Source organism: Lepus europaeus, chromosome 17 (genome assembly GCF_033115175.1).
Source record: "Lepus europaeus isolate LE1 chromosome 17, mLepTim1.pri, whole genome shotgun sequence".
Taxonomy (NCBI): Eukaryota; Metazoa; Chordata; class Mammalia; order Lagomorpha; family Leporidae; genus Lepus; species Lepus europaeus.
The window spans coordinates 8161873-8187931 of NC_084843.1; the positions used below are offsets into that span (position 1 = coordinate 8161873).

At 55.6% G+C, this 26059-nt stretch overlaps 1 protein-coding gene across 1 annotated transcript in view; it reads right to left on the reverse strand.

Moving 5' to 3' along the window:
• The window catches only part of LOC133776329 (deleted in malignant brain tumors 1 protein-like), a 66234-nt gene that overhangs the window by 10320 nt on the left and 29855 nt on the right, over positions 1-26059 (reverse strand). Inside the window, exons 17-25 of the mRNA XM_062215177.1 lie at positions 24452-24669; positions 23526-23837; positions 22809-22841; positions 21404-21557; positions 20209-20426; positions 19364-19675; positions 16116-16172; positions 15556-15867; positions 12522-12836 (exon numbers count right to left, since the gene is read on the reverse strand). Coding sequence (XP_062071161.1) covers positions 12522-12836; positions 15556-15867; positions 16116-16172; positions 19364-19675; positions 20209-20426; positions 21404-21557; positions 22809-22841; positions 23526-23837; positions 24452-24669 — 1931 coding nt within the window. The remainder of the gene's footprint in view (positions 1-12521; positions 12837-15555; positions 15868-16115; positions 16173-19363; positions 19676-20208; positions 20427-21403; positions 21558-22808; positions 22842-23525; positions 23838-24451; positions 24670-26059) is intronic.

Below are 26059 nucleotides of genomic sequence, written 5' to 3' on the forward strand. Positions count from 1 at the left end.
ATGGGAGACCAGGAGGAAGCACCTGGCTTCAGATCGGCACAGCTCTGGCTGTTGCAGCCATTTGGGGAGTGAGCCAACAGAAGGAAGACCTTTCTCTCTCTCTCTCTCTCTCTCTCTCTCTGTTAAAAAATGTATGTTTTTGAAAGGAAGACCATTCTTAGAGGGACTGAAAATGACACAAAGAAAATCAAGTCAGATTCCTCAGAGACATTTTATGTAAGAGAAAGATCGTGTGTGAGAGTCATAATTTCATGTTAAAATGTACAGAGGGAAACCATGTAGGAAAACTAACAATGGACTTCATAATAGAATATGTTAGTGTAAATTTTGAACCTTACCAGGTAACGGTATCACTTTGGTTGACATTGGATCTGTAACTGCAAAAAAAAAAAAAAAAATCTAGTGAGAAGAAAGCCTTAGAACTTGGCTTCACTGAGAAGTTAATGACAGCAAGCCTGCTTCCTGCGTGGCACACAGTGGAAATCCAGCCTGCTCATTTGTCTTGTGGCTGTACACACTCAGTCGTGCAACGGTCCATGAGAAGCTGGCATCTCTAATCCCCAGGACAGCTGGGCAGCTAATTGCCATCACTGCTCTGGCGATGAGGAGCAGAGAGGTGGACAACGTGCCAGGTCACCCACAGTTCCAACCCTTGAGGGGCATGCGGTGTGGGGGCTGTATCTGCTGGGTTCAATGCGCAGAAGTAGGGAGGCAGGGGAAGGTAACGGCCACCACACCTGTCCTCACACTCCGAGGGCCACTTCCTGCAGAAATAGGAAGTGGCTTTGGCTGTCCATACAGGAAGTAAAATGTGAGTGCCTCCCAATTTGTGTAAAAAGCAACCTAGTTGCCATCAGCCAAGTCTACAAAGAAAAGCTGGCCTCATGGGAGCGTCTGGAGCCAGAGAGAGCGGCAAAAACTACTGACAACAGTGAAGCCACGGTGCAGGCGAGCAAGGAAGGAACACAAAGGAGGAGAGAGGAGGGGAGGAAGGAGAGCCATCCTGAAACAGGAAGGAAAAGAAAGCACTGAACGCTGGCTGCACTGAGTTCCACCCCGGCATGTCTCTGACGTAGCCAGAGCTCTGTGACTCAAGACGAGGATGGCGCAGGGATCTGGGGTCGTGGTGGTATCTCAGCAAGGCCTGGGAGCAGAAAGGACCTCGGATGGATCCCGGGAGGCCTGGCTCCGCCTCACTCCAGTCTCCAGCTTTCCCAGGTCTGTCTGTTCTGGGGGGAGGCTCAGCGCCTCCGTCCTCCCCTATGGCCTGCGGCTCAGCATCACCCAGCAGCTCAGCAATGCCGCGTTCCGCTCCAGCTGAGCCGCTGAGCCTGCGTTTTAACGGGAGCCTCTGCTGTTCAAGCCTCCCTGGTCCCCAGGAGCTTCGTTAGCATTGAGCAGTGCAGTTTCAGCTTCTCTAAGTGCGGTTTCAGCTTCTCTAAGTCCTCTGGGCTCACGCTGACGGCTGCTTTGTCCTGTTCACCTGGCCCAGCACCTGCCTTCGCTGAGCTCTGTGCGTAACCAGGGTCCTCCGGGAGCTGCCTGGCCTCCTGACCTCTCCTTTCTTTCCCCCTGACCTCACCTGCAGGAACAGTGAGGGTTTCGCCCGCCCGGGTGTGTAAAGTCTTGCCGGGCTGGGGGTTCTCAGCCTACCACCGGGATCTGCAGGGAGCAGACAGCATACCTGGAGACGAAGGTGCCCCGTTTGCAGTGAGAGCCGCACCTGCAAGGAAGAATGTTTAGGTTTGATTGACAGTGTAGTGGAAAACAGAAGAGAACTGGCAGAACTAACAACCTGGTTCTCGCGTGTGAGTCGGGCTGGGCTGCCTGGGCCGAAGTGTCACCTGGAATACCACAGTCAGCTGAGGTGTGGATCCCCAGCCCAGCCTCTCCTGGGCACATCCGATCAGGACCAGCACTTCCGGGCGGGCATCGTGGCACAGGGGGTTACGCTGCCACTTGCGATGCTGGCATCCCATCGCAGAGTGCTGGTTTGAGGCCTGGCCGCTCTGCCTTCCATCCAGTTCCCTGCTAAGATGCCTGGGGAAGCACAGAAGATGCCCAGGTACTTGGGCTCCTGCCTCCTATGTGGGAGACCAGCACGAAGTTCCGAGCTCCTGGCTTTCTGGCCTGGTCCAGTTCCAGCCACATATATATACATCGCTGGGCTCAATGCATGGAAGCAGGGAGGCAGGGAAAGGTAACAGTTACCACACCAGTCTTCACACTCCCAGAGCCACTTCAGCAGAAACAGGAAGTGGCTTTGGCTGTCCATAAAGGAAGTAAAATGTGAGTGCCTCCCAATTTGTGTAAAAAGCAACCTAGTTAAAATATATATATATATATTTAACCTAGATTGAAAGATTTATTCATTTATATATATTTAAAGATTTATTCATTTATTTGAAAGGCAGAGAGTACAGAGAGGCAGAGGCAGAGAGAGTGAGAGAAGTCTTCCATCTGCTGGTTCATTTCCCAAATCGCCACAATGGCTAGAACTGAGCTGATCTGAAGCCAGGAGCCAGGAGCTTCTTCCAGGTCTCCCACATGGGTGCAGGCACCCAAGGACTTAGGCTATCTTCTACTGCTTTCCCAGGCCATAGCAGAGAGCTGGATTGGACGTGGAGCAGCCAGGACTTGAACTGGTGCCCCTATGGGATGCCAGCACTGCAGGCAGCAGCTTTACCCACTATGCCACAGCACTGGCTCCCCTCAAGCCATATTGAGACTTATGCCACAGACAAAATATTCAGTATATGTGTTCATTTGCCAAACAGGAGGGGGAGAAGTTGACCATGTTTAACTTAAGAATGTGACGGGCACCGGAGGACAGGTGCACTTCTGCCGAGGTTGAAGATGCCTCTGCATAAACAAAGAGAAAAGGACTCAGCAGGGGGAGGAAGGCTGCGCGGTGCGGCTCAGACGGCATCTCCTGAGCCGAACACGACGGTAAGCAATCGTCTCGTTAATTGAAGCAGCGTGAGGGACGGCCATTCTGTGCAGTGGACACCTGCATCTGTATCTGCGTCACTGGGTTCGAGTCCTTGTCTGTGCTTCCAGCTCTCGCTTCCTCTGATGGGCACCCTGGGAAGCGGCAGGTGAAGCCCTTGGGTCCCTGTCACCCATGTGGGGCACCCAAAGGGAGTGCCTGGTTTTCCAGCTTCAGGCTGGCCTGGTCCTCCTGGCTTCTGTGGGCATTTGAGGAGTGACCAGTGTGTGGGAGACCTGTGTCTCTTCCTGTGTCCCCCTCTCTCTGCCTTTCAAATAGGCAAACAAATAAATAAAAACTAAACAAAAAGCAGGAGTAAGACTTTACCAGATGGAGAGGTCACTTCTGCTGAGGTTGACAAGATGTCTATAGATAAGGGGGAGGGGAGAGAGAGAGAGAGAGAGAGAGAAAGAGAGAGAGACACTTAAATACAGCAGAGACGACCCACAGGTTTCTATTTTTACCGCAGCTTTATTGGAGACAGCTTTCAAGAAACAGCCTCCTCGGATAAATGGACCAGGAAGAGGCACTTAGTGGGACCCTGGTGTGGCGGTGGCACTGGTTGCACTGGTTACTGAAGCTGCAGGCAGAAGCGGCAGGGCAGAGCGAGACAGCCCTGTCAGACCCCCTCATGGTGGCACAGATCTGTGTGCCGGGCTGGGCTTGTCCCTGCTCTCCAGACACAGGCTGCGGCAAGACCCCGCCAGACCCTCCCCTGCCTCCCAGCCACCCCCACCCCTCTCGCAGAGATCACCGTGTGGAGGCCACAGCCATGGGCCACATCTGTCCGCTGGGAGGAGCTGATCTCACAGTCCCCGAATAGGGCCTTGCTTTCCTGGCCTTCCTCCTCCTGTGTAGCAGGTTGGGGGGCAGGGACCCAGCAGAGGGTCAGCTCCACAGATGGGGACTCCCCCTAGGTGGGCTGAGGGTGGCGAGGGTGGCAGGCCTGTTTGTCTGTGGCACTAAGTGTTGCCCTCCATGCCACCTTTCTCAGCAATAAGGACCTGCTGCTTGGTGCCGACTCTGCTGTTTTATATTTCATTTGCTTCCCTCCACATTCTGTTTGTAACGTCATTGAACCTGAAGTCCCACCAGGCACTCCTGGGACAATTCCGACCAGCAGCCTGAGAGGTGAGCTACTAGCCATCCTGGCCAGCTGGGTCCCCGCTCCTTGGCACAGAGCCGGCGTGTGGCCATCCTTACTGGATGCCGGCTGAGTGTTCTGGGTATGTGGCAGAGCCATGGTTTGATGGCTCCCTGTTCTGGCAACACCACTGGATCATTGGTCTCTGGGAGAGACTCCAGCTATAGACTCCAATAGGAGATCACCCCAGACCCTCCACCAGTCCAGTGAGTGATTTAACTGGCTCAACGAATTTCCCTTGGCTCAGGCATTTAACTGGGCTCCCCAGAATTCACTCACTATCAAGGCATCCAGAGATCGCCCTCATGACTGAGGTCAACATAGACACATTTTCAAAACCCGAGAGTTTACTAAAAAATCAAGAATGTCACCAGCACATGACAGTTGGTTAAGGAATTCACCAGAAAACCAAATAGAAGTATTTACAGCAAGCATGACAGCTAAATTACCTGCTGGAGTAGTTGCAGCGATATTCAGAGGTCCTGGAAAGAAGGAAAAGGACTTGGTCAAAACCCACCAAAGGGAAAGCAAACCTTGCCACACGGTTAACTCGTCTTCTTCTCTTGGTCCTTGAAGCACACAAAGCATGGCCTTCATTTCTTTAACTAACAAAACCGCGGTTGCCTGACCCCCTGTGCCAGGCACTGGGCTGGCCCCTGAGTGAAGCTGTCAATACAATTACGTATTCTTCCTGCCATCAGAGACAGGCGAAAGGCAGAGGCTTCAATGCAAAACTGCTGCGGTGGCCGGTGCCATGAAGGAGCCCGCAGGATGGTGTGAGAGCCCAGCTGGGGGTGTCCCCTCTGTCCTGCCGCCACCTGTGCCTGGCTCAGCGTCTGGCTTGGATGGAGACAGTGGTGAGCTGACACCACACTGCCCTAGGCCGGTCCCAGTCTCGGCCCGGGGGGGACAGAGGCACTCCTACACCTGCGCACTAGGCACAGAGGGCCTTACCTGGTGGAGGAGTCACTTTTTCCACGGTGGAAGGCGTGCCTGCACGTGGAACACGATCAGGACTATTAGTCAACTGTCAGAACACTGGATGCGTTTTCTGATTTCCTACAACTCTGCCTTTACCAGGCTTTGTTGTTGGAAAAATGCTAGTGATGAGGGCTGTTTGTCTCCCGTCCTCTAGAATTAAAGTTTAAGTAATGAAATTGAAATTAAAAGCATATGCTCTGTCATACTATAAATGGAATCATTCCAGAAATGAAATATACTTGCCTGTCCTTTTAAACAGAAGATATTGATCAGATTTTAAAAAAATATTTATTTGAAAGGCAGAGTTACAGAGGCAGACAGGAAGAGAGGACCAGGGCTGGGCCAGGCCAGAGCCAGGAGCCTGGAATTCCATCCCGGTCTCCCATGTGGGTGCAGGTGCCGAAGTACTTGGGCCATCCCCCACGGCCCTCCCAGGTGCATTGGCAGGGAACTGGATTGGAAGTGGAGCAGCTGGGACTCAAACAGGAGCTCACACTGGGATGCTGGTGTTGCAGGTGGTGGCCACAACGCCCGCCCCAGATACTGATCAGGTTTCATCTATACGATTCAGACTCGTTAGGAAGAATATCGTCATTGCTCAGAGATGTCATATAAAGGGTCTCGAAGGATGCTGGGGTGAGTGGGTGCTTTGGCCTCGCGTTGCTACATTTAGAACGTCCGGGAGCCTGCATGGTCCACCAGGGTAGGCTGCTATCTGTGATGCTGGCATCCCATATGGGTGCCGGTTAGAGTCCCAGCGTCTCCGTTCCCAGTCTAGCTCCCTGTTAATGCGCCTGGGAAGGCCCTACTTGGGCCCCTGCCACCTGTGTGGGAGCCCCGGATGAGTCGTCATCTCTCTCTCTCCTAGTACCCAGTCAGTGGGAACACCAACTGTTAGGTATGTGTAGAAGCTCAGAACAGCAGGCCCTGAGCACCAGACTCCAGGAAACCTCCCATGCGCTCCACACTTCTCTGGAGCTGGAATGGTGGGGTCTTCATCTGGCTACAGAGGCCCTTGTTGTCTATTTCTGGGTCCTCATCTACTTTCCAAGGGCTTGACTTAGCGCAATGACTCCTAGACCAGTTGGGGGCATCACTGCTTGTCTAGTCAGAATTTCAGCAGAGCAGTATCTCCTAGTGCAAGGAACCAATCACTGGAAGCTTGTTACCAGGTGTAGGAGCCAAATCTGTGTCCACAACTGAGGCAGAACCTGTGAAACAAGCAAAGGTAAAGAAATATTGCAATTAAACACTGTCCTCAAGTTCATCAGCACAGACTTTTCAAAAATAACCTACAAATTACCCCCACGACTGTGTTCATATTTGATTATGCTCTGTCCCTATTTGATGCTTCTATTCTCTGTGTCATTGAGCCAAGGGAAATAAATGTCTAGGAAGGCGGTGCACGGGCTGGGACCCAGCAGGTCTGGGTTCTGTCTCTGCTGTTTGCGTAACAGAGCAGTGGCCGTAGACAAGTCTCCATGTGTCTCTGGGCTTTAGCTGCTGTGTCTGAAGGGCGGCTGCCCCACAGCCTGGTAGCACACGCAGCATCTTGGCAGAAAGAGACTCTCGGGAGGCACTGCTCAGAATCCACCGTCTAACAAGATCTCCAGGCACGTTGCGCGGGCATTAACCTCCGAGGAGCACCAAGCATGCAAATGGAGCTACCTGCAGGCCTGGACATGCATGGCACAGGTCAGGAGCAAACAGGAGAGCGTGTGCCCGTGTCAGGCAGGCAGCTTCTTCCTTCTTAGTCCCGGCAGGTGCCCTGCTCATAGCAACTCATGCTACCGTTAACCATTCTCAGATGTTTTAATCGAAGCTGGAAATCTATATGCTGTGTGAAATCTCCCATTTTTAAAATGTGAGATGAAAAATCATGTGAACAAGTGTAGGAAAAACTGGGTTGTCTGAAACCAAACCCAAGGGTGAGACAGAGCTGGCCCAGGGGCCGCCCCCTTTGTGACTTCGGATCTGAGCGATCTCTAAGGTTTCTTCCGGTTCTTGGAGAAGGGCTCCACTGCGCTGGTGCCGTTTCTAACTTGTCCCTTCAGAGGCAACCATGAGAAGAGAAATACACTGCATTGCCCAGTTTTCCTTAGAGGTCAGTGTCTACCACGCCTGGGATAGTTTAGAGGAAACTGGAGTTGGGGTGACTTGAGGTGAGCTGAGATTTCTCCCCAACTTTTAAACCACACAGTGTTCACCCCAAGCTCTGGGATGATCCGTAGCGTGTGCAGAGGCAGGAAGTTTGCAAGAGGACACAGGGTTGTTGACACTGGAAAGCCAAGCCAGGTCTGGGCAGGTGGCAGTTGACACATCCCTGGGGAGTGTGACTCCCACGTGTCCAGCACTGTGTACTGCACAGGTGTGGACACCCAGCCCCCAAGGCAAGGTGTCCATCCTCGTCCTGCTCTACAGACAAAGAGACCAAGGGCCCTGAGAGCAGGAGGCTTGCCCACGTCACCCAGCTGGTTAAGGCTGGAGCCACAACGTAACATCCTAGTCCTGTGACGCTGCATTAACACTTAAAAGGTTTCAGTGACCAAAGAGGTCGGAGAACCGTTGGTTTAAACAAAAGTCCTTTACCAAAATTTGCATGTCCCTGGCTCAGTCTCTGGTACCGTGAAACACACGAGGGAGATGTGGTACCTGACTATTTTCTGAAAATGCAGATTTAAGGAGGAGTTTTGGGTGAGGTGTTTGAAGTCCTGTGATGGTTTGGGAAAAGCCAGGCTTACTGAAGAGTCCCATGTGTGGGCGCTGGCGAGCACGTGAGTGAAGCCGGGTCACTAAATGTGACCCCAGAGCGGCTGTGACACCAGGGGAAGGAACAAAGACTGCATCTCACCCGATCTCTTCAATTTCCGTCCCAGTCCATGAGTGTGTAAACACCTTACATGAGTTGAGATGAGCTTGACATTTAGCTTCATAAGAGATACATAAACTCCAACCCTAACCACAGGCAAGGTAATAGCCACGTATCAGATTCATAGAAAGCAAGAATGAAAATAAAATTACCAGGTGTCGTGGTCATTTCTGTGGCTGATGCTGAAATTGTAGAATAAACAGGAATTTAGAAGACACATTTTTCTTTACTTCAAAATGTATATCTTGGATGCATTAAAATTAACACAAACAACTTCTGGAATGTGAAGCTAAAAATGAGAAGCTCTCGTAGTTGAGGCTGAAATGGACACAGGGATGCTTGGGGCAGGAAGAGAGCAACATTCACAGCCCAGGAAGAGGAAGGAGCGGCCGCTCACTGCGCCCTGGAGAGCGGCCCCTTCCCGACTCTGACCCCAGGTTTCTAACGTTGATTCCTCATTTTCACCAAATCAGTTTCATAACAAAACCAAGTTATCTGAGCACTATAGAAAAGTGGCCCCTTAGCATCATAAAGCCTGTTGGGACCCCTGATTCAGCATTCATTTGTTTTTTAAAAATTTATTTTAGGGGCTGGCACTGTGGCACAGCGGGTTAAAGCCCTGGCCTGAAGTGCAGGCATCCCATAGGGGCGCCGGTTCTAGTCCCGGCTGCTCCTCTTCCTATCCAGCTCTCTGCTATGGCCTGGGAAAGCAGTAGAAGATGGCCCAAGTCCTTGGGCCCCTGCACTCACGTGGGAGACCCAAAAGAAGCTCCTGGCTTTGGATCAGCCTAGCTCTAGCCATTGCGGCCATCTGAGGAGTGAACCAGCGGAGGGAAGACTCTCTCTCTCTCTCTCTCTCTCTCCCTCTCTCTGTAACTCTGTCTTTCAAATAAATAAAATACATAATTTTATTTTAAAAATTTGTTTGCCAGGCTGAGAGAAAGCTGGGAGGTAGGAGGGAAGAGAAGAGGGGGACCCAGGAGTATGTTCCACCTGCTGCATTTTCCACCTCCCACCCCCCAGATACCTGCAATGGCTGGGTTGGGCCAGGCTGAAGCTGGGAGCCAGGCACTCAGTCCAGGCCTCCCACATGGGTGGCAGGCACCCAACTGCTTGTGCCATCACCTGCTGCTCCCAGCATTCACATTAGCAGAAAACCGAGCTGGGACTCGAAGCCAGGCACGCTGATGCGGGATGTGGGCAGGCCAAGCGGCGTCTCAACCGCCTCACCAAATGCCCACCCCCCATCTCCTTTTGCTGACGATCTACTGCAGTGGAAGCGCACAGCTCATCTGACGGTTCACTGGGAGGCGAGCCCCACGGGGGAAGGACTGCTGTTTGCTGAGTTCACTTGGACACCCCCAGTACCCGGGTGCACCGCAGTGCCTGGCACGCATGAAGTGCTCCAGAGACATCTGTTAAATACGTGGATGAATGAATTAAATTAAATGCATTATATTCTATTATTTTAGACTTTGCCCTATAAAATTAAGATAAGCTGAGTAGTAGATATTTCATTTACTCTGATTTTTTTTTTCTTTTCAAAAGATTTGTTTGATTTATTTGAAAGGCAGAGAAGGAGAGAGAGAGAGAGAGAGAGATCATCTATCCACTGGTTCACTCCCCAAATGGCTGCAACGGTCAGGGCTGGCCCAGGCGAAGCCAGGAACCTAGAACTCCATCTGGGTCTCCCACGTGGGTGGCAGGGGCCCAAGCACTTGGGCCTTCCTTCCACTGCTTTCCCAGGTGCATTAACAGGGAGCTGGGTCAGAAGTGGAGCATCCTGGATTCAAATCATCACCCCTATGGGATGTCAGCATTGCAGGTGGTAGTTAACCTGCTGTGCCACAACACCACCCCATCTGACTTTTTTTATATTCTACTTTTTTGGCAAGAGAAAGAAAACAGATAATGCACAAACTGGGCTGACTTTCCAAAGACGACAGAAGCGATCTCAAACCATAAAGGTCAAAAGGAAATAGTGCTGAGGGTGAGAGGAACCAGGATTTGTCCATGGAGCTCCCCAGACCAGTGCAACAAAGTCAGCTCTAAAGCTCCACACAGACCATGCTGGGACAAAAGCAAGGAAGGACAGCTATGCCTACAGTAGCAACAGACAGAGCTGGTGATTCTGGGGACTGCAGAGCCCGAGGGCCCTCGGGGGAATCCATGGTGTTGGATCAAACCCTGGGAAGACAGCAAATTAAGGGAGAGAGTATGCCAGGGCAGCCTCCCAGGTCCAAGGTCAGGGTAGGACACAGGTGGAGGGACTCTGGGTTGGCGCTGGCTTGTGCTGTACCTGCTGATCCCAGGAGCCTCAGAACACGGACACTGCACTGTCCCTGGGCCTGTGTTTAGGGGACCTCAATGGGACCCAAAAGTCCCCGTGTTAATTCCCAGGTCCCCACCAAGAGTCAGGTCTGGCAGCCATAGGAGAAAGCCGGGAGTGAGTACCTGAGTGGATGACCCCACATCCTTGAGGTGGCCACAGCTGTGGACGGACAGGCCCCGATGGTAGCACAGGCCGAGCAAGGCCTGGTGGCCCTGGCACTGCTCCCCAACCCTCCCTGCATGTCCACGCCCCAGGGCCCTGAAGCACTCCCCCCCCCCAGCTGCCTGCACACATGGTGCCCCACGTGCCTCTGTGGGCTTCAAGGCGCCCATCCACCAACCTGACGATGGGCAGGCCTGGGGAGGACCCACAGGCCGCTGCTGGACCCGGGCAGGCGATTTCTGACGGGACTTTGCTTCAGTTTGTATCCTGATACACCCACATTCCAGAGACCCAGAAACTCTTGTTCTTGGTCACAAGGAACGGAGCCCAATTGGAGCTGATCAACGCACTGCCCGGCTGTGCCAGTCCATTTCTGGTTCCCAGGGTTTTGGTCCCTCCTTCCCATATTTGAATTGGAAATACGGTAGATATAAGAGTAAGGATGAATACTTATTTGGGAGTCAAGCCATGAAACTGATAGGCAGTGGCAATGGGTTATGTTGTGTTCGACTTTTCACGCTTTCTCTGGGCCAAACTTGCCCCCACTGGCCCAAGTTCAAAGTCTAAAGACGTTTTTCATGAACCAGAGGGGAGCAGCAGCCAGCTCTGCTCATCACCTCACCCTCTTTTTTTTGTTTGTTTGTTTGTTTGTTTTTATTTGACAGGTAGAGTTATAGACAGTGTGAGAGAGAGATAGAGAGAAAGGTCTTCCTTCTGTTGGTTCACTCCCCAAATGGCCGCTGCGGCCGGTGCTGCACTGATCCGAAGCCAGGAGTCAGGTGCTTCCTCCTGGTCTCCCATGTGGGTGTAGGGCCCAAGCACTTGGGCCATCCTCCACTGCCTTCCTGGGCCACAGCAGAGAGCTGGACTAGAAGAGGAGCAACCGGGACTAGAACCCGGCACCCATATGGGATACTGGTACCACAGTTGGAGGATTAGCCTAGCATGCCACAGTGCCAGCCTGCCTCGCCCTCCATTTTGACTCTGAATTTCCTCTGTCCTGGGGAGGCATAAACGTAGGTTGGCACCAGCAGAGTTGCTGTAACCTCAGGGAGGCCCCGGAAGGACTGAGTGACCAGGAAGCCCCGGGACAAACAGTGAGAGGGTCCTCACCGACCGTGGGAGCCGATGCTGCTGACGCTGGCGCTAGCTCAGCACCTGGGAGAGAAAACCCAAGATGTCTGTGTGAGCGGAGGTGAGCGCTGACGAAGCTCTTCACGGACACAAGCTGAGGGGGCACGTGAGTTGCCACCTGTGCCTGTGTGGCGGTTCAGAACATTCTGGAAAAGGCAGCACCCACATTGCGGGGGGCTCCAGATACCTCTCCCTTGCTGGGTGAGACGCTGACCTGCCACTCTGGAAGCCTCTCTCTGAACTCTGCCGGGAAGCTGTCAACTTCCGGAAATATCCTGCCTCATCCCGGCCCTCGGGGCATGGCAGTGGCTCCGGGGTTTGTTGAGGCCACTGGGGTCATGGGTGTTTTTTGCACACAATTATTTAGTAAAAAAAAAAAAAAAGCATCAAATCGGGCATTCAGCATTTTCCTTCAGCTGTTTAGGGTGGCTGCAGGAAGCTGTCCCTGTGCGAGGAAGTCCCCGTCCAGGTAATGCACAGAGCAGGTGGCTCTTTCTAAGAGGGAGCGTCAGAAAAATGCATGACCTTGGTGCACGGAGGCAGCTTCACAGAAATGCATGAACTTGGCGCACGGAGGCAACCACTCCTGGGAGCGGAGAGGCGCCCAGGGCCGAGGCAGAACCTCCTGGCTGAGGGCGCTGCTTGGTCACAATCTCTTCCAGGCCCAGGGGAATGGGCTGTGATGTCGGGCAGGGCACCTTCCTCTCCTGACACCGGGCGACCTGGGTTGTCTGAGTCCAACGAGGGTTCCCAGGACGTGGGATGCCCAGTGCTGAAACCAGGGCCCTTCCGGGCAAACCAGGAGAACTGGTTCACCCCACCTGGGCCCGCAGGTCGGCCAGGGTTGGCCTGGGAGGTGGGTGCTGTGGGAGGCTGGATGGGGAAGCCTGGCTTTGCAGAGGGCAAGTACCTGAGCAGATGGCCCCGGCGTCCTCGTGGTGGCCACAGTTATGGACGGACAGGCCAAGGTGGTGGCACTGCCCCAGGCTGCTCTCAGTGCCTGTGCACCTCACATCGTCTAGAAAGATGGGGCCGGAGCCATCGCCAAACAGACTCCTCCCGGGGGCCTCCAGGGCGGGCCCACAGCCCAGCTGCCGGCACACCACCTGGGCGGCAGGTAGGTCCCAGAGGTCGTCGCACACGGACCCCCAGATGCCATTGTGGCGGATCTCCACGCGGCCCTGGCACCTGCTCCTCCCGTCAGCCAGCCTCACCACTGGCAGATCTGTAGGAGCCAAGAACCAAGGGGACCTGAGAAGGGCCCTTCCATTCTCCCATGGGGTGGTGCTTCCAATTAGGAACTCGAGCCCCTCTACTCTCTGCTGTTGGGGTGGGGACGCCCACAAGAGCATTGCACGTGCAGAGCAAAAGGCACGGCTGCTTTCTGTCTGTGCAGTTCAGCACAGACTCCACGCTGCCTGTCCTCACAAGCAGCTGTTGCTGGGGCCTCGCAAACAGCATCCTACGTCCATTCCCAGTTGCTGTCATCTCCCACGTGGTTTCTCTAAAATTTCAGACCCAGGCAGCCTGAATGTCTGCAGTTCAGACTTGGCCAACTCAGGTCTCCCAGAGAACGTCATGAGATTCTCAGGCCAAAAGGAGTTTTCTTTTCCTTGAATCTGGAAAACCCTACTGGGAGACGACAGAGGTGTTTGGGGGTTGGACAATCAAGCAGGGGAAGACTCAGCCCCTCTGCTACAGGAAAGTGGGGGGCTGGCCAAGGGTGGGTTGCTCGGCACCCAGAGTTGACTCTCAGGTTTGAGTCCCCAGAGATGGGGCTGGGTCAGGGGGTCTCTGCAAGAGGGGTCTGTAAGAGTGCCTGGGGGCCCAGGCGCCCCGCTGCGGTGCTGCGAGGTGAGGACTCTCCGTGTCGGGATCCCTGGCCTAGGAGACGGAGCCGTGCGCCCAGCTCCCCGCAGCCAGCACAGCCTTCACTCCATTCCGCACGGGGCCTGGAAACGGCTGCTGCTTTCCTGTTGGCCACAGACAGCGGGACCCCAGCCTCCGACAAGCTACACCATGTAGGAATGGGAAGAGTACCTATTGGATGGAAAACGTGCGGGTGCGTCCCGGGAGTTGAAGACACTGCACAAGCAAAGAAGGAAGCCAGTCACCCTGAGAACATTCCAGACAAACACAGCGCGATGGCATCTCGCAGACACCACGTGGAGCGCGTGAACGGGCTGGCATGACCAACCCCAAGCAGTCTCTAGTCAAACAGTCACTGCTTACAGCATGATGGCGGCTCTCGGGTGTGTGCACACCATTGTGATGAACAGCACAAAAGAAAGCAAATTCCTACGGGGACTGAGATACGGTCCCTGCAGGCAGGCCACATTTCAGTGGGTGCATGCTGGGTCCCAGGTAGGGCTGCAGAGGGAGGAGCAGCTCCCGGGCCCAGCCCCTCCTGTCCCCAGACCCCGCTACCCCCAGGCCCTCCTGCCCTGTCGGGCTTGCCAAGGTTGGTATGAATTACCAATTTGGGTCAAGAGCTGGAGTCTTAGACATGGAAGGAAAGATACATTAACTTCTTCTTCTTCTTCTTCTTCTTTTTTTTTTTTGACAGAGAGAGACAGAGAGAAAGGTCTTCCTTTTTGCTGTTGGTTCACCTTCCAATGGCCGCTGCGGCCGGTGCACTGCGCTGATCCGAAGCCAGGAGCCAGGTGCTTCTCCTGGTCTCCCATGGGGTGCAGAGCCCAAGCACTTGGGCCATCCTCCACTGCACTCCCTGGCCACAGCAGAGAGCTGGCCTGGAAGAGGGGCAACCGGGACTAGAACCCGGGGTGCCAGCGCCGCAAGGTGGAGGATTAGCCTAGTGAGCCGTGGCACCGGCGATACATTAACTTCTAACACCCAGAACAGCCTTACCCCTGGGTGCACACAGTAGGACCCCAAGGAATGAGACACAGCCCTGGATCCTCAGTTTTTTGGGGGTGAGGGTGGAAGAGCCTTGACCTCGGGGGCATCGTCAGGAAAGTCAAAGCTCAGAAGGCAGACCCAGCAGTCACCCGTCAGCAGAGATACCGGATGGAAACTCAGAGATACCTGGCTGTCCAGCAGCTGTCGCACCTGTGGAGGTGGGGGAAGCACATCGGCTATTTAATGTTAGAAACCAGAATGCCGGCGTGGTTTTAAGAACATCGCCCCAGTTTAAACCCAAGAGCACTCGCTGCGAAGCACCCACACTGCCCCCTGCGGGCCACAGCCAGCAATGCATGATCTCAGCTGGCTGGAAACTGAGGCTGGGGGTTCACAGATGTTGTCTTAGCTAAAACCCCAATGACGGGCCGGCGCCGTGGCTTAACAGGCTAATCCTCCGCCTTGCGGCGCCGGCACACCGGGTTCTAGTCCCGGTTGGGGCACCGGATTCTGTCCCGGTTGCCCCTCTTCCAGGCCAGCTCTCTGCTATGGCCCGGGAAGGCAGTGGAGAATGGCCCAAGTGCTTGGGCCCTGCACCCGCATGGGAGACCAGGAGAAGCACCTGGCTCCTGGCTTCGGATCAGCACGATGCGCTGGCTGCAGCGGCCATTGGAGGGTGAACCAACGGCAAAAAGGAAGACCTTTCTCTCTGTCTCTCTCTCTCACTATCCACTCTGCCTGTCAAAAAACAAACAAACAAACAAACAAAAAAAACACAAAAAACAAAACAAAAAAAAAACCCAATGACGGCGGTCAGCCAGTTGGCCAAACGTTCCGTGTGGATTGTCTGAGAGTCGCCCTACGAGATTAGTGCCCTAATTTTCTCCATGTCACAACCTACTCTGCTCACTCAGGTCGAATGGGGCCCTCCCCTGCACTAAGCAGCTGGCAAACTGTTCCGAGTTGGACCGGAAACTCTCATGGTCACGGGGGGAGGCCTAAGGCTGGGCCTTTTCCAACTCTCTCTGGGAATTCCAGGCCTAGCATGGGCAGCTCCACCACTGGTCAGGAGGCCCTGCGCTCACCTGAGCAGATGACACCGGCATCCTCGTGGTGGCCACAGTCGTGGCTGAACCAGCCTCGGTGAGGACACTCTCCCAGGGAGGACTCCCTTCCCGTGCACTTGACGTCATCCAGGAGGATGTGGCCCGAGCCGGGGCCGAAGCTGCGCCCCGAGAGGGCGGACACGGCCAGGCCGCAGCCCAGCTGCCTGCAGACCACGTGGGCATTCTCCACGGACCAGCTGTTGTCACACACAGTGCCCCAGGTGTTGGCGTGGTAGACCTCGACTCGGCCCTCACACCGGCTCGACCCGTTCACCAGCCGCAGGTGCAGACCTTGGCGGGAATTCCAAAGAATGGCTTCTGTGAAGGAGGCTGCTGGAAGAGCCAGCTGCGTCCTGGGAAACGTGCGCTGGCGGCCGCAGAGAACAGTGGCCACCCCACCCCTTCATTTCACCCTGGTTGTCCTGGAGACCGCTCAGTGGTTTCTTCTGAGGTTACAATTGACTAAGAAACAGTTGTTCCTGGGCGAGGTAGACAAGTAGCTGGCATGCTTCGTAATTTCCACTGGGGGAAGGGAGCACTGGAAGAGGGGGCACTGGGGGAGGGGGCACTGGGGGAGGGGACGCTCTGGGAGGGGGCTTGGGGGGAGGGGGCACTGGGGGAAGGGGGCATTCGGGAAAGGGGGCAACTGGGAGAGGGGGCACTGGGGGAGGGGATGCTCTGGGAGGGGGCTTGGGGGGAGGGGCATTGGGGGAGGGGCACTAGGGGAAGGTAGAAATGGCAGGAACACTTCCTTCCACTGTGATATGAGGATTTCTGAGCTAAAACTCTACAAAGGGAGACAGTTGAAGGGAGAGGAAAGGATTACCTGCTGAGGTGGGCATCGCTGTTGACTTTGGGAAGGATGCTAAGGACAGACAGAAAACAAAAGAAAACGACACAACGTTTCGGTTAAGGTCAGACATATTCAGCTCCGGGTCGGTTGTCAGAGGGCTCTCCGCCCTGCGCATCAACCACAGTCAGTTTCTGATTCTAGACTGGGTCCCTTCTGGTGCCCCTTCGGTGGGGGGTCCTCCTTCCATCACCCAGCTGGTGTGTGCAGGGAGCGCAAGGCAGCTGATGCTCCTATAAGCTCAAGAACACCCAAGCGTGGTGCTTGACGGCCGATTTGAAAAACAGACGTAGTTTAAAGTCAAGAACATATCTGCTCTCCAGGAAGCCCTACCTGGCCCTTCCTTGGAGGGTGGGCGCGTTTCTCACTTTCCTGACCCTTCCTTACATACTGGACTTTACTCTTAAAGACCTGCCGTGGACGAGCAGCTGACCGGATGTGACGTGTAACACCTGCTGGGCCAATCACAGAGCCAGGAGCAAACAGAAAAGAGATGTCGCTCTCAGCTTCTTCATTCTTGCCAGCGTGTCAAGCAGAGAGCAGCACACACAGGTAACCCCGGCAGTGCTCTGGCCTCGGGCAAGGCGGGGTCGGGAGACCGAGACGGACATTCCAATGGCACGCCCTGCCATAGCTACTCTGCAGACAGAGCCACTGAATCCCAACACACCCAGGGAGGCAAATGCCCCAGCCCTCCGCAGCCCCGTGCCGAGGAGGAACCTGCGGCGAGAAGCGGCTCAGAGACTGCCAGTGAAGCAGGACGCCGGCTCCTGAACCACCGCCCCTCTGCCGGTGACTCTGCCCAGGTCAGCTACGGCTGATCCGTGAAGAACGCGGAAAGGTACCTGATGCCGTGGAACTCTTGGCAGCTGATGGTGTTGAGTGAGGCGGCGAGGCTGTGAAAGACACACAGTGGGGAGGTCATCACCCCTCATTGCTCTTAAACCCAAGGGGGTGACCTGCTCGCTTGAATCAGAAATACACAAGGTCTTGTCTGGGGAGAAACTGCCCTTATCTGAGCTTCTTAGTTTTTCTAAAGATGTATTTATTTGAAAGACAGAGAGAGAGAGAGAGAGAGAAGAGAGAGGTCTTCTAGGTGCTGGTTTATAACCCAAAAGGCCACCATGACTGGGACTGGGCCAGGCTGAAGCCAAGAGCCCAGAACTCCATCCAGGCTTCCTACCCGGGTGGCAGGGACCCAAGTACTTGGGCCATCATCTGCTGCTTTCCCAGGTGCATTAACACAGAGCTGCACTGGAAGTGGGGCAGCTGGAACTTGGCCAGCATGGCACATGGTGGCCCAGCCATTGTACCACAACACAGGCCCTGTCCCATCTGGGCTTCTAAGAATGACCCTGGTCACAGCCCACCCAACCTCCCCCCCACCCCGATGTCCTAGATCCTTGGGTTCATTCTGTCCAGCTGCTAGACCCTGCAATGCCATTTTCTTTTTTTTCTTTTTGACAAACTGTGGCCACAGTGAAGAATAAATGTGGCCCAGCACCTGTCTCGATAGTTGCTTTGGCTTTGTAACTCTTCCTCGGAGTGTGTGGGAGTCTCGCCTCCCAGAGTAAGCCTCATTTCACGCAGGACAGAGCCACACGTGAATCCAGAACACCTGTCCCCTGGCAACCTCGGCTGAGGGAGGGAGGCAAGAGGTCCCTCAGGGCTGTCCAAGTGCCTGGGAGCTCCAAGGTGGAGAAGATGCAACTCGTGGCTGCCTGGTGGTCCTTCCCGGCACCTGGGACCCACTTCCCACAGCTCTCCCCAGGGCCCTGTTCCAAACCTCCTGACCCTTTAAACCCCTGTCCCCTGTTCTCTGATTTCACACTCGGGACATGGCTTTAGCCTCTGCTTTGCACAGAGCATTGATTCTTTTTTTGACTAATTTATTTGAAAGGCAGAGTGACAGAGAGAAGGAGAAACAGGGAGAGAGAGATCTTCCATCTGCTGGTTCACTCCCCAAATGGCCACAATGGCCAGAGCTAGGCCTGGGCCAGACTGAAGCCAGGAGCCCACAACTCAGTCAGGGTCTCCCACATGGGTGCAGGGACCCAAGCACTTGGGCCGTCTTCTGCTGCTTTCCCAGGTGCATTAGCAGGGGGCTGGATTGGAAGTGGAGCATCCGGACTTCGAGCTCCGACACGAGTTGCCAGGGTTGCAGGCGTTGGCTTAATTCCCAGTGCCATAGTGCTGACCCCTGGGGCACTGACCCCGACCCCCAGCTTCTCTCCTCTCTGAACCTTCCACAGCCCCTCCCCCTCCTACCCCCTCTTCTCTCTCAGGTCGTCTAGCTGATAAGCAAGTTTGCCTCTTCCCAGCCTAACCCAGAGGGATGCAGGTGGGGACTTCTGAAGTTATTTGCAGAGGCTCAGGTGGTGCAAGACTGAGGACTGAGAGCCCTGGGCTGGCTCCCAGCTGTTAGGAGAGTCCCCGTGTTATCTGTAAAACTGGGGATTGAACAAAGGGATGGTTCTCGGTGGTGTGACCCATCCCTGGTGGACTGAGGGATATCTTAAGTGGTGTCGTGTATTTATCATCCTAAAATCAAAAATTATATCTGGTTCCATTCTGATTACGGATATTTTCAGAGATGCATGGGTGTAAATGGATTAGATTAGAAAATTCATTGTTTATAAACATTGGTTTATTGCCACTGTGATTTTAGGGATCATTTGTGGCAAGTGGTCCTGACTTTCCTTTTATCGTGGTGCTATAAAGTTGTCTTGCAAAATAGGTCCATATAGGTTAAAAAAAAAGAGAGGTCAACTTAAGGGAAGTATTAAGAAAATTGCAGAGTGGGTGGCAGGGATCGTGCAGGGGACCAGAGGGGCCGACACTTGGGGAACAGTAGCCCGGGGCTCTGGGGATTTCCTATAGCCTTAAGCAGCCAAACAGGAGCCTCCCAGCTCCCCCTGGCTCGGGGTCAGGGCCCACCTGAGCAGACGGCACTGGCGTCCTCGTGGTGGCCACAGTTGTGGGCAAACCAGCCATTGTGCAGGCACCGCCACAGCTTGGCTTCCGTCCCTACGCACTCCACATCGTCCAGAGCGATGGGACCCTCGCCACGCTTGAAATGCGCCTGCCCCAGGGCCGCCACAGCCACGCCGCAGCCCAGCTGCCCGCACACCACCTGGGCGTCGCGCAGGTCCCAGCTGTCGTCGCACACCGTGCCCCAGGTGCCATTGTAGTACAGCTCCACGCGGCCCTCGCACTGGTGGCTGCCATCCATCAGCCTGATGGCTACCCCTGGGAGAGCAGGTGCACAAGTCAGCGCTCTGGGACCACGGACGTCGCTTCTGGGGGGGGGGGGGCCTCCCGGGGGGGCCCTCCCCACCCTCAGGGCCCGAGCCGGCCCTAGAGGCACTTTGGCTTTGAAGACTGGGGGAGGAGGTGTCAAGGCTTTTCTCCAGACTGGGTTAACTGTCTCCTTGATGGAGGTGAAGGAGGACCCTCAGCCTGGGTCAACACCCCCAGCTCAGTTGCTGCCTCGGCGTGGAGTAGCTTTCTTCAAGCCAGGTGAGAAGAAACCACGCACGGTTTGGAATGAAACAAGGGCAAGTGGAGGACCTTCCTCAGCACCGCGGGCTGGCCTTGACCCTCAGAAGATATGAGCGGGTGCGTTCTTCCAGGGCAGTGCCAGGTGTTCGGTCCGGGTCTCCAAGTCACGTGACTCCCAAGCAGCACGGGGAGCCCCCTCTCAGGTCCCCAGGGCCCATTCGCCTGAGCTGGCCATCTGTCACTCTCCCTCGGGCCAGGGGCGGAGACAGCCAGGGACCTACCAGTGTCATTCTCATCTGGCACCAGAGACTCGTACGAGGCGTGGAAGCCGCTGTTGGTGATGATGGCGTCGCTGTGGAACACCACGGTCAGGTGGTTTGCAGAGGAGGTAAATACCGGGGTGGCCCCAGAACAGAACTTCCCCAGCGAGAACGACTCGCTCTGCGGACCATCGAAGATTTCGATGAAGTCGTATGGGCAGCCGTAGAAATTTTCCAGCCTGTGAAGCGAGACGGCACCGTTCAGACCCAGTCCGCTGGGGCTCTCTTCCCAGCCAGATGGGCTCGGGGAGGCTCGGGGAAAGCCAGCTGAAATCTACATCTCGTAGAGGGGCTGGAGGAAGCCCTGGCCCTCCAGACATGGGAGGTTTAATGTTCAAAGGCCTAATTCTGCTTTCTGACTGTACTACAAGCACGTGGAACAGGATGTAAGCAGCACCAATGGACACACTGGTTCCCCTCCCCTGACTCAGCCCCCTCTCCCTCCCCTCTCCTTCCACGAAGCGGCTTCAGCACAGGGTTTCTTTTGACCTCCTTCCAGCGCCAGTCCACAAACATGTGGCAGCAGCCTGCGCCATGTCCACGTTTCTCCTGCTCGTTCCACAGCGAGCACACCACGTAGTGACCGCGATGTATGGACACACTGGTGCCCTACTGCTGGATTCCACCTGCTCCTACTGTGTTTCCATGGTTATCCTCACCTGCACAGCAAACTCCCGGAACGGACTGCTGGGTTAAGTAAGAGGTCTGTGTGTTTAAATTTTGACGTATGGTACAATGAGCCTCCAAAGCCTAGCTCACATATTTTTAAACCATCTTAACCTTTAGTTAAAAATTTATTTATTTGAGAGGGAGGTTTCCTCTCCAAAGGCCTGCAACAGAGCTGGGGCTGGACCAGGCCGAAGCACAGAAGTCAATTCAGGTCTCCCGTAGGCGTGGCAGGAACCCAATCACGCCAGCTGCTCCTAGGGTCCGAGTTAGCAGGAAGTGGAAGTCAGCTGTGGAGCTCAGGCCTTCCAACGTGGGACGCAGGCCCTCGAACTGACCTCGGAACTGCTAGGCCAAGAGCCACCCACCCCCAACTCACTTTAAAAAATTAGTTATGGGGGCTCTCTGAGAGCAGGGGAGGAGGCGGGCAGGGAAGCAGGGGTGCGTGACTGGGTGAAGATGATGGTGAAGGTAGCAAATGTTTACTCACTTTACCACTTGAAAGGTAAGCTTGACGTGGGCCCTGCTATCCACCTGTATGTCCCAGGCACACACCACGTTTGTGGGGTACTTCTGAGGGTACCAAGGACTGGAGAGGGAGCCTGAGCTATTTGTGAGCAAGCCGCCACACTGGAAGTCGTCGTCTGTGAGACAGAGAACCTCGTCAGAAGGGGCACGGGCCGCTGCAGCTGTTTCCTTTCAGCGGGGTCGAGAGGGGAGAGTGGGGACAGAAGGAAGGGGAACCCGATCTGAAAATGATAGCGTGGGAGACACCGGAGCCCCTCACACCGACCTTCAGCAGACGAAGGTCATTACCGGTCCCTCCGCCAGGAACAAGGGGCAGCGCGATGGGTTGGCAAAGTGTGCGTTTGAGTGGTAAGGGTGCAAAGACAAGGCAAACCAAAGCACCCTTTCCCAGCGCAGGGCTCTGCTGAACAGCTGGCCGTGGGGGACCCCTGGTTGTTTGCTAAAACTGGGAGGGAGGCCACTAGCCTGGTGCAGCACCCACACCGAGACCCAGCCCAGTCAAGGGTCCTAACAGTCAGAAACCACCAACCAGCCTCCAGCTGGGAACTCTTCGTAGAAATGATCCAAATAAGGCTGATCCTGAACTTGAACCAGTCAAATGCTGTCTCTGCCTGGCTTCAAGTTCCCTCTGTGCCTTCCCCTGAGGCTGCCCTGGTGGGACATCAGACCAGGCCAGTTTGGAGCTGCCCCCTGCATACACTGCTCCCTGGTCAGGTCAATCTTCAAACTTTTCAAGTGCCAGAATTCACCATTTACCAATCATGTAGCACATCCAACTGATAGTTGGAATATTGGATTTGGTTAAAGCGGAGTTGGTGAAAGGCCTTGTCTGTGCCACAGCTTGTCACGTGTCAAAGGGAGAAAGCATTTGTCTAGGTACTGGAAGAGCTCAAATTGAAAATGAAGCAAATACAACCTCCCAGGAAGAGCTTACACAACTTGTAAAGGCATTGCCACCAGTGAGGTCTGTGGAAATGCACAGGAAAGTCACAAGTTTGGACATTTGCTTGCCGAGTGCCTGGACGGGGTTGCTCCATCTGCCCCGTGGAGGGCCGAGCCTGGGGTTCCTGCTCCCTCCCAGCACGGCCACCACTGCCGCTGGCCCTCCCTGCTCGGCAGACAGGGGCTCCGGGCATCCCGCTGGCTGGGAGAGCACTGCTGGGGCACCTGAACTCTCCTCCCTCCCACCTCTCTGCACGCTCTGCGGCCCCCCAGCCCCACCACGTTACCAGCCCCAGTGGGCTGCCTCGCTCTTCTAGTGAGCTACAGAGAATTCAACTGTGCCCCAACTTCAGAACTGGACAGCAGTGGGGATTCGCGCATGTCAGGGGCCCGGCCACCGGCGGGACGATACGGAAAAGCAGTACCTGCTGGTGCTGCGTCCGGACTGCCATCGATCCCTGGTACAAAGACGGGGGAGAGGATGAGAGACGGCTTGAGTAAGGCGGTCCGTGATTCCCAGGGGCTTTTCCCAGGGTTAAACCTCCTACTCTGCTCTGAGAGCCGGGTTCCAAGATGAGCCGCCGGAGTGAGGGGCGCTGTGCTTTCCCGAGGGCTCAGACACACCGTGTCTCTAGGTTTGGGGTCGGGTACTGGGCTGGACGAGCTGTAGTGATAGAGTTGAGCTGTGTCTTTCACCGGGTCCCTCAGGAGGGCAGCACTCAGAGTCTCAGGCTGCCTGTGACCTCGGATACACCATTGTTGCCGAGCAACGGAAAGGTGGTGCCAACAGCGTCTGCTTCATCAGAGGTTGTGATGGGCGCGTGCAGACACGAACGCACCGGTTTGGAGCAGGGCCTCGTGTTAACCGCCTCCGGCCACCAGCTCCTGTTTATACTCAGGGTGAGTAGACTGTGCCGTACCAGGGACAGGACATCAGACAACACAGACCCTCTGTCTAATCACAGCTCTTCAGGAGGGACCAGGAACATTTTACAGGTGCACCAACTTAAAGGAAGGAAATCAACTCTTAAGCAAATTGACTTCCAGCTCTGACTTAATGCCCAGGGCTCATTTCCGAGTCACCGCCTGCTGGCTTGGACGGCCCCCTTCCCGGCGGCTGCTGGCAGGGGGGGCTCGCTCACCTGAGCAGATGGCGCTGGCATCCTGGTGGTGCCCGCAGTTGTGGGAGAACCATCCGCTGTGCCTGCATTGCCACACCTCGGCCTCGGCCCCTGTGCACTGCATGTCATCCAGCACGATGTGGCCAGTGCCTCGGTCGAAGTAGCTCTGCGGAGGGGCTGACAGAGCGTCCCCGCAGCCGAGCTGCCTGCACACCACCCTGGCGTCTGACAGGTCCCAGCCGTCATCGCACACCGTGCCCCAGGTGCCGTTGTAGGAGACTTCCACCCGGCCTTCACACCTGTGGCTGCCGTTCACCAGTCGGAGGGACATGCCTGGGGGACAGTGACGGGGGCTTCTGAGCTGTCCCCAGACGCTAGGGCAGACAGCGTTCTCCAGCCCCGGGGCACGTGTTCCTGCGTTAGGATGCTGGACTCTCAGCAGGGTGGCCTTGGGACCCGATCGGGAGGACAAGTTACACGGTCACCCCTGAGCGGGCGCCCCTGAGACCTCGGGGTGCCCCTCCCATCCTGCTGCAGAGCCTGGGAGGTTCTCGCTGGCTTCCCTGTTGAATTATCTGAGCTCAGGGAGGCTGGTAGCTGCAGCTTTAGACAATTTTGTTCCAGAGGGATTGCCCCACTGCATCTTCCCTGCTTTTGCAGAGGAAGGAGCTCTCGTCTGAGTGCTTGACTGGCACACACACAGCCAAGGACGCGAGACTTCGGCCACCTGTTTCTTCAGCCTGATGCTTTGGTGGAGGACGGTGACGGTGGGTGCGCAGCCGGGGTGAGAGGTGGGGCTGGGGGCTATTAGCGCCAGCATGGATGTCCCCGGAACATCGTTAGTGAAGGCGCGCCCAGCAGGTCAGTTCTGGAAAGCGTCTCCTTTCCTACAGGGAACAAATACAAACCAGCCCATCTTCCCTCGAGCGCACAGCTGGGATACCCACCACTCGGCTGTGTGTCTTGCTCCACGGCGCTGTACAGGGCACGGAAGCCGGTGCTGGTGACCACGGAGTCGCTCCTGAACACTACGGTCATGATGTTCGAAGAGGAGAGGAAGGAGAGCTCCGCTCCGGCACAGAACCTGCCCATGGAGCGCGAGGCGGCTTGCCGGCCGTCGAAGACTTCCAGGAAGTCGTACGGGCACCCGTAGGTGTCCTCTAACCTGCGAAGGGGACGGCAGCGTTCATCTCCCCGAGGAAGCCTGCACCAGGTGCTCAGTAGAATCCCCTTCTGCACGGCATCCAGACAGGAACTGCAGCCAGCGCGGCCTCCTCCTCCCAACACGGTCTCCGCCCAGCCCTCCCTCCGCCCTAGACCTCCTGGACGTTGCCTGTCTCCCTCCTGTCCCTCCCCTCGGGGGCCGCCCCAGGGCTGTCCGACTCTCCCCTCTCTCACCTGGTCTACTTCAGCCGCCTCCCACCCGGGGGCTTGTCTTTCCGTCTCTCCTGCCACTCTCCTCTCTACCTCGAGTGGCTCCATCACGTCCTCCGCTCTCAAAGTCCCTGCACCCCACCAGGTCTCACTGAGTGAGATTCTCAAGCAGACCCGGAGGCCGAGAAATAACGACAGCTGTGAAAGCTTGGAGGCCTGTGGGCTGAGCCTCTTCCCATCAGCGCTGCAAATAACCTGGCCCTGCCCCAGTGTCTGCACCAGGTTCATCAGCCTGCGTGATCGGAGAGCTCTCCCAGGAGTCCTGCCTCGGCCTGTCTCCTCCCCTCTCACTCTAACCTCACATGCACGTGTGTTTTCTTTTTCTTTCTTTCTTTCTTTTTTTTTTTTTTTTGACAGGCAGAGTGGGCAGTCAGAGAGAGAGACAGAGAGAAAGGTCTTCCTTTTCCGTTGGTTCACCCTCCAGTGGCCGCGACAGCTGGTGTGCTGCGGCCGGCGCACCGTGCTGATCCGAAGCCAGGAGCCAGGTGCTTTTCCTGGTCTCCCATGCGGGTGCAGAGCCCAAGGACTTGGGCCATCCTCCACTGCACTCCCGGGCCACAGCAGAGAGCTGGACAGGAAGAGGAGCAACCGGGACAGAATCCGGTGCCCTGACAGGGACTAGAACCTGGGGTGCCAGCGCCGCAGGCAGAGGATTAGCCTATTGAGCCGCGGCGCCAGCCACGTGTGTTTTCCATCGCAGCACGGATCAACTTGTCACCAGCAGGCATTGCCCATGGGTCTCTGTTCTGAGTTCTCTCTGGCTGTCCCTCTAGATGGTAGGCGCCATGAGGGTGGAGCTCTTGTCAGTGTGGTTTGGCTCTCTGAGCTCATACCTAGGCCAGGCCCTGCGACAGCAGGAGCTGGATGAATATATGGTGACCATACACCCACACTGATCTAACATGGCACACGCGTCTCAAAACCTATGGTGACCGTAACCCGTATTGATCTAACACGGTACACGCGTCTCAAAACTGAACAAAGTCACTGAGCCAGCTCCTGAGAGCTGCTTCTGTTGATGGATTGTGTGGTTGATAGACTAGAGCTGTCAAGCTTTTCAGTGCCAGGTTCAAGTGCGGACACCCAGGAGCCGCTCTGCCACTGTCACGTCTCTGGACAGT